Consider the following 8,123-nt stretch of genomic DNA (forward strand, 5'->3'; position numbering starts at 1 on the left):
GGCTGTCGCGCGCTTCCCGTTAAAATTCAAATCCCCCCCCCCCGCACTCGCGTCTCGATCCGTAGAGAGCGAGGAATTGGGGCAACAAAATGAGCGCTGCGGGACAAGAGCGCGAGTAAGCGAGTTTCCCGCGACCAGCGTTTCGGTGTTTCTATCCCCTTCCTCTGGTCTCTTCCCCCATCACGTTTACCCACCTCTCGTTGTTCATGGCGTGTGTAAAATGCTGTCTTTGCATTGTGCTGTGTAACGTTTGAATGGAATCGCTCGCCCGTGTTCACGGTGGGGGACGGGGGGTGATGCAAGATGACGCCATCTTAGGATGTTGTTTTTGGGAGCGAGGTTGCATTACTGATGTTAAAACATATCATGGTTGCTGATTCGTAATTGCGATTGTTCGTAAGTCTAGGACCGTGGTGAGCTGAGATCGATCTCGCCCGGGATGAGGTCGCGCGTTAGATCCCAAAAACCCTGACGTCCGATTTCCCCCTCCACATTTAGAATTAACATGCGTGTTTGACAAATGATCGGACACTTTTGTTGAGATATCATTTGTGGCCAGGTCGTTTCTGAAAAACTAGCTATATAGCTCAGTGGGCTTTACCTGGTAAATAAAAAAAAGTGTTTCGTTTAGAGTTGAGATGCTATTTAAAGCCAAATTGCATCGTTTCGTTATTGTATGTTTGTGATGTATCAGTAGCTTTGCCTTAGATCCTACACAATACACATCCACATGTTGACTGCCACACAAAGCAAGAGTGTGCATGCTGATAGTTGTGGATGTCGTGATTTGTGTTCACAGAACTCTTACCAAAGCGGTGTCCTTGATGCCGAACAACTTGGGCGATGAGTCTGTGATCATAATCAGCGATGTTGATGATTTTAACCAAAGCAGCAACGACTTGTCCACACGGTGTAAGTTGCGGTGTGACTATAAGTGATGCTATCCGTGTAATTGGATGTGTCATTGTGTCTTGGGCACTTGCAGGATGGTATGATTGCTCTGGTTGCTGCATTATATTTCATGATGCGATATAATATTAAAGTTATAAAATGCTTAACTGTAAACGTTTGCAAGAACTTAAACATTGTTTCTTTATGAAGTGTCGTTTTTTTATTTTCTGAATTTTATATAAATAGAGAACTTAGAAGTTGGTAAACTGCAGTGAACGCAACAAGCTTTCCATAGGTATTTTAATCGTTACAGCTGACATCACTTATAATGAACATGCTACACAGGACATGATTATATAGTAAAATATAATGCATGCAGTAACACCCCAATGTATGCCCTTTCACTTTACGTACTTTAGCTGAAACGTACTCAATGACTGGCGGACTATGCTGTTCAAAACTAACGTTAGACTTCGTATTTATTTTATTGCCGATTTTCAACTGAATTTTAAGTCAAAGGGGACATTAATTGCACCCCCCCCCCAATGTAAATAGTTTAAAGGCTCGGTTTAACACGGTAGGCTTTCGACCAATATCCATAATAGAGGGTTTTTTTGGATAGAGCACTGAAATATCAACGTGTCGTTAAACTTGTTCAGCACACTGGTGTGTTGGAGAGTAAACTTGAATTGTGAATGTTGTGGCTTTACTCTACAACACACCATTGTGCTGAACGAATTGGCATGTTTTGTTTACGTGGCAAATCTTACTAAATGGCTGTCGGGTAGTAGTGGGTTTAACGACATTTATATTTACGCGATCTAACCGGAAACGAACCTCTTATTGATAATTCAAAGCTTCTACCCCTGGCTTTTAAACAATGGAATATTGAACACAGTGCATTTTTAACACAGGTAATCAATGTCATAGCATTGACAAACCGCCAATAATTTCAACTATTGCTTAAAAGTTTTGTGAAATATACTGGTTTTTTTCTTGGTCTTCACATGTGTATATCAGCTGATGCAGACGACAGCATCATTGTCACCTTCAGCAAGAAGGCTGAAGTCTTGCCTCATGCCCGCAGCGACTGCACATCCAATATTTTCGGGTGCTCTACATACACTTTAATCCATTTTTGTCTTGAGTAACTCAAAATAAATAATAATTCGCGTCCGTTGTGGCGTATACAAATAACGTTTTCTTTTTTTAATAGACAGACAATAGATATTTACGATATCTTGTGTCTCCATGTAAAAAATTGAAGACATATCTTACATAACCGATCAGCTGCAAAGCCTTCTGTTTCATCAGCTTGCATGGAGCAATGCTGGTTAACTGCTGATCATATTGGCAAGGACCCATCCCCCAGTTATAGGCAAAAAACATAACTAAAAATACAAACAACTTAAAATAAACATTCCTGTCATGGAGAATATTAAATAAAATAAAAATGCAGACCGTGTCTCATTTTTTGCATATCCAGCTCTCAACATAAAAAAATGTCTTTCTGACAACCCATCAGCCGCACGGCTTTATGGGAGTGCATCATTTTAACAGCAAGAGCTGAATCGGACTTAAAACAATTAAATTTGAAAAATATTGGTGCATGGAAAAAGATTTGGTTTATGTAAAAAAAATTGCGTTCATCACGATTGTACCAGTGAAAAATTATGTGGAAATATTTTTTCTCTGAAATGCTGAACAATTATAGAACGTGTATTTTTGTATTTGCAGGCCTGCAGAAAATGAACTTTCTTGCCCATTGAGCATGAACAGTGCATTCTGTGAACAGTGTTACTGCTACGTTTGCGATGGCCTGGCTTCACAGGTATTTGGGCGTGCATTTGTTGGGCCTGCACTAACATAAGCAATTAAATGAGTTGCCTGCAAAATTTTATTATTTCCCATTTGTATCCCAGTCCACGTTGTTGGTGCACAGGTTGTGAAATTAATTATTACAAATTTGCCCTTTTTAAGTGCAAGTATTGGACAACACTTGGAATGTTCCACTGCAATGCACACAACAAGAGCAGTTTCTGGAAGAAAGCGCGGAATGCGGCTTCTAATGGCGGCATCCTTGCAATGTTCAACCTCAACTCCGAGCTGATTGATGCTGACATAAAAAATGCAGGTTTGTACTTGTAATACATCTAGGTAACACTTCACGTAACATTTTATTACTTCCCTAATTTGTGTTATACCAAACTTTACGCACACTCGTTTTGCCACTGAACTTGCTGCCTTGACTAGAGACTAGTGCAGCAGTTCTCTAACTGTCGATCATACCCCTGGGTAGGCCTCGGTAAGGTAATTTACCCTTTTTACCGGGTAAAAGGGTAAAAATGTCGACATGCCAAGGGGTAAGGTAAAGGCTAGGGTAAAGGTAGCTCGGAAGAATTACCCGGTAGGGTAAAGGTAGCACGAAGTATTACCCGGTAAATACAGTACCTAGTTTACCACTAAAACCTCCATGGCGCAGTCCGTGGCCTCCATTTAATGTGTAATATTAAAACAAACTTTATTAAAAACACGCTTTTATAAAATTTGCCAGTAATGACAGAACTCCACGACTCCAGGAAGTGGCCCCGAAGCTTGCCATAACTAAAGGGGCCGTGGACAATTACAGCCAACGTCAGTAGACCGTGGACAATTAGACCCAAGCCGAAACATAACATGTAAAAAAGGATTTTATAATTGAATATAGTGTTGTCATCAGTGACATAAGTATACCAAGTTTGCAGTCGATACCACATTAGGAAGTGGGTAAAAATTTAGTTGCAAGATTTGAGGATACGACGACGACAACAAAGACGACAACGACGACAACAATGACAACAACAACAAGCTTGTAAAATTGGAATCCTCGAGAGTATTCTATATGAATAAAGCGTTCTACCTAACATTTACCGTTATAAACCTTGTTCATGTGTAGTTCCCTAGTAATTACCCTGTAATTGGGTAATTTAGATGGGGTAAGGGTAAAAGGTAGGCTCGTTGCTTTTTACCTTACCTGCTAAAGGGTAAAAGGTAGGGTAGAGTGGTGGTATTGTGGTAAGGTAAAAGGTAGGGTAAAAATAGGCTCGTTGTTTTTAACTTTTACCTTGCCTTGCCGAGGCCTACCCCTGGGTGCACTGGCGGAGCCAGGGGGGGGGGGGTTGGGTGGCACCGTGCCTCGGGATTTCGATCAGATAATTGGGGTTTATTAGTAATAAATCGTTATTTTGCGTCCCCCACTGCCACTGTGTAGCATATTATTGTGTGCCAGGGATTCTGAGATGGTAGGACAATAGTCTCAGTCCAAAATTGACAATAAGTAATGGCAAAGCAAGTGATTCACAGAATTGTGCGCAGTTGCGTATACAGTACGCGACTTCCCTGAAGGCATAACTTCAGCGAGCGCGATGCCGATCACACACGGTTCGAATTCGACCCTCGATCAATGGTTGCGCTATCGCCGCACACGCGTCTAATAAAATGCAAGGGACAAGTCCTTACTTACTAACAACTCCTATCATTTTTCATTGCTGAAGGGGTTGCCCCCTCTACCTGAAAATCCTGGCTCTGCCATTGCCTGGGTGGCATTACATTCTTGAGGGGGGAGGGGCATGCTGCAATATGGTTACTGTTCAATTGGGAGAAGTTTTACAATTATTTATTATCGAAGTTTAATTGAGCCTTCACTTAAAATGTTCAATCTGGTACTATGATTGGAGTCTCAATACAAAGGGTGTTTTGGTAGGGTAATACTGGTAGGAACGAAGTGGACCAGACCACCAATAGATTATATCGTCCGTCCATCCGTCCGTCCGTGTATCAACATCGCCCCCTACTGCAAACACTTGGCAGGACCCTACAAAAACCTTTTGACTCAGTGGGGCTTTCCTGGCTTAACAAGTGTAATAATACATTATGTTTATATTCTTTGGTTATTCGTTCCTACCAGCCCACCCCGCAGGGTCCTGTTTTTTATACATTTTCATGACTTTAGTAGTCAAATATTCAACAATGCCCATCCTATACGGTACATGGTTGCACACAATCTTTAGAATCTGTCACTTGATTCAGTCAGATCAGGTCAGATGAAGTAGCCCAATACATTTCGTTAAAATGAAATAAATCTAAATAACACATTTCCATATTTAATGCATTTGCAATAACACGAGCATAGTGTATTGCTTTTGATATTTTAAATACTCTGCCTGTTTATTACATACTAGCCTTTTCCCATCCAAGGATGGGTGTATTGCAGTAAATCTGAAACTTGCAAGCGAAAATCAGACAGCGACGTGATATTCATTGCATCCATTCGTGTGCAATTTGTAATGCCCCGGTTACACTTATTTCATTTAAAGGTTATAATCCCTTGTTCATCATGACGTCCTTTTTACTTCTACGTCTCAATAGCGTTACGGAGATCGCGTGACGTGAGGGTTCTGCCTTTATTTGAGGGTTGTAAGTTGACGCTGAGGAGGGGGGAGGAGGTGCCTCGGTCCCCCATGTGGCATGACGTCACCCGCTAATTATTATTAATGGAGGGGGGGGGTCCATTGAGGACGTCACCTGCTCATGATTATTAATGGTGGGGTGGGGGGGTCTCCATGCGGAGTGACGAACACCCGCTCATGATTATTAATGATGGGGCTCTCAGCACAGTAGGAAATATTTTTTTCCCCTTCTGAAAAGGGGATTTGGTCATGTTGGTACCGAGTTGGATTTGTTACTGATCTGTGAGCGATATGTCTGGTGCATGCAGAAAAGCTCCTGGAGACGTTCCTCGTGATCTTGAAGCCTTTGTATTGCCAGTACTTTATCGGTACACGAGAGCCAGGAAATGCATGTACCTGCACTTGCCACGATGGCGAAGCCAGCAATCTTCCCGTATCACCCTGCCAATTCTGCAATTTGCACCACTTCACTCTCAAGGAGCATTTGTAAGATAATACACATTTAAAAAAATATGATTTAATGAGTTTAACCTTTGTAAAATTTAAAAGAGCATATGTATAACACTGCTAAAATATATTTTTGGAATATGCATGTACAGCTGGTTCGGAATTAATTTTAACCAGCATCCTCATCGGATGTGTTATATTCTCCCCGTACTTTTAAAATGTCTCATGATTCTGTGATATGACAATCCATCTCACTCCTACATATAAACTGATCAAATAGCACCTTGGATTAGCACGGTTGGCTACGTACAGGGCGAAAGAACTTCAACATACATCACTCCATGGCTGTTGTCGTTTGAGGTGCATTCTACTTTTTGTCAAGCAGGCATCATCCCTTTTAGCAATATCTCATACCTGTTAACCCCTTATCAGTGCCTGTCTTATTCCAGACCAATTCGGTCCTTATTCGTCACCCCGTACCCTCATACATCTCAACGTTCATCCTACAAAGTCCCCATTACAAGAGAGAAACGCAAAAAAATGGACAAAAATTTGCTTTTAATCACGTTCCCGTACAAGAATACGTGTAAACCGTATGGGTTAGGTATGCAATATGGTCCGGTCTACTTTTATTCATAATCCGTATGGCGTCTGACTTGCATTTGTTCCAATATTTATGTGCCATTAGCCATTGGTATAATTAAGTCGTCCTTTTAACAGAACTAGAAGTATGTTTATCTAGGAATAGTTTACCTATATTCTGATTAGTTTTACATTCAATGTTTTTATATTTAACATTACAAGTGTACATACAACATTTATTTTATTCTACAGATCTTCCATACAAAAGGGATATGATTATTGTCTCTTACATGCTTAAATATAATTTTAAAAAATTGTTTCAAACAATAATAAAAATGGCAAAATTGATAATACCTTCAGAAAGTACATTTTATTTTAGAAGTCTGTTTGTCCAGGAACCGTTAACCTAATTTCTTATTAATTTAACATAATGTTTTTATATTTAGCTTTAAAAGCACGCATGAAACATTTATTTTCGTTCTATAGATCTTCCATGCAAAAGCAATATGAATAGTGTCTCTTCCATGCTTAAATCTAATTCTAATTATACTTTTTTTTAGAAACATTTTTTTAGATAAATGTATAAAATGTATAATAGATGCAAAATAGATGACACCCTTAAAAAAACACTTCATATTCATGTTTTAGAATAATGCAATTGTAGATGAGGAATGTCCTTAATTAGGTTTTTGTTTGGAAGTGTACATGTACAGCCTCTTTATCAATCCTCTGCTGGATGAGGGCCTCCCCCCGCTTAATGTGGACCAAGGAGCATTTTTTTAATACTTTTAGCCATGCTGGTCAGTGTGCGTTGACAAAAGCAGGGAGCAAAGACGTGGAAACACAGCAATGTTGCCTCACAACCGAGCCCCCACAGCCCAATGACAATCTGACAACCTGTTTTGTGCATATCAAGACTCAAACCCTGCTTACCTTCCGATAACTGATGAGATTAAGTGCATTCCGGGTGACTTGATTGTATCGGCTTGTCATATGTATACATTAATATATTTGTCAAAATATGCCTTGTTATCTGGCTGCAGTTACCAGCCTGTGTTTTCTGCAGTGGAGTCCTTCCTCAACGTCTTGGGTTCTCTCGGCCCCAGCGGGCAGCTGCTGGCCATGCTGGGGGTCGCAAAAGAGATCATGCTGCACACGGAAATGCCGATGTATGTAGCCTTGCTGCAGTCATGGACATTAACGTTTTTTTAAGTTTTCGAGCATGGAATAGATTACCCCCCCCACAATTTAATAAATTGTCAAAGTGCGATTTAAAGAATAAAATTAGTTTTTAAACATTGTAGTGAATGTAACGCTTCCTGTGGCTGCATAATTTAAATAATGCAATTGCATGCAGTATTCAAATGGGATATAAGTGATCCTTAACCCGATTTGATGCATGCACCTTGAGCATAAGAATATTTTTTTTATAAATTAATCCATTGTTGCCTGCAAAGTGATGGAACATTAAATCCAGCTCTTAAAGGATAGGTTCACGAGTTAACACTTACTATTATTTCTGACTTCAATACTTTGGCTGCAATAAATGTATCGTAACCTAATGTTCTCTACATCTAAGATTATAAAAAATATATTTTAAGTATCAGGGATGTGGATTATCTCTTAATTGTCCCAAGACCTTATGAGTTGCTCATTAATATTAATGGTTTAATATGCTGGATGAAAAGTATGCTACAAAATTACTTGTAATAAATCATTTTGTGGTATCAATAATGAATAATATGGTTTGGTTGT

At 39.8% G+C, this 8,123-nt stretch overlaps 1 protein-coding gene across 1 annotated transcript; it reads left to right on the forward strand.

The window, feature by feature from the left end:
- The first annotated feature begins 23 nt into the window (after positions 1-23).
- Positions 24-8,106, forward strand: LOC144718874 (uncharacterized). Its single transcript, XM_078594455.1, has 7 exons — positions 24-115; positions 800-912; positions 1,912-2,002; positions 2,629-2,722; positions 2,872-3,025; positions 5,648-5,825; positions 7,412-8,106. Exons 1-7 carry the CDS (start codon positions 90-92, stop codon positions 7,578-7,580), a joined length of 825 nt encoding a protein of 274 aa, XP_078450581.1. The 5' UTR covers positions 24-89; the 3' UTR covers positions 7,581-8,106.
- Positions 8,107-8,123: the final 17 nt, after the last annotated feature.

This window comes from Lampetra planeri, chromosome 5 (genome assembly GCF_965212315.1).
Source record: "Lampetra planeri chromosome 5, kcLamPlan1.2.h2, whole genome shotgun sequence".
Lineage (NCBI taxonomy): Eukaryota > Metazoa > Chordata > Hyperoartia > Petromyzontiformes > Petromyzontidae > Lampetra > Lampetra planeri.

Excerpts from the sequence above, each read along its gene's own strand:
- LOC144718874 (XM_078594455.1), top strand. The coding sequence starts at position 90 with ATGAGCGCTGCGGGACAAGAGCGCGA. Across the intron at positions 116-799 it reads GCTGCGGGACAAGAGCGCGA|AACTCTTACCAAAGCGGTGT; the intron begins GTAAGCGAGTTT and ends TTGTGTTCACAG. Across the intron at positions 3,026-5,647 it reads TGCTGACATAAAAAATGCAG|AAAAGCTCCTGGAGACGTTC; the intron begins GTTTGTACTTGT and ends TGGTGCATGCAG.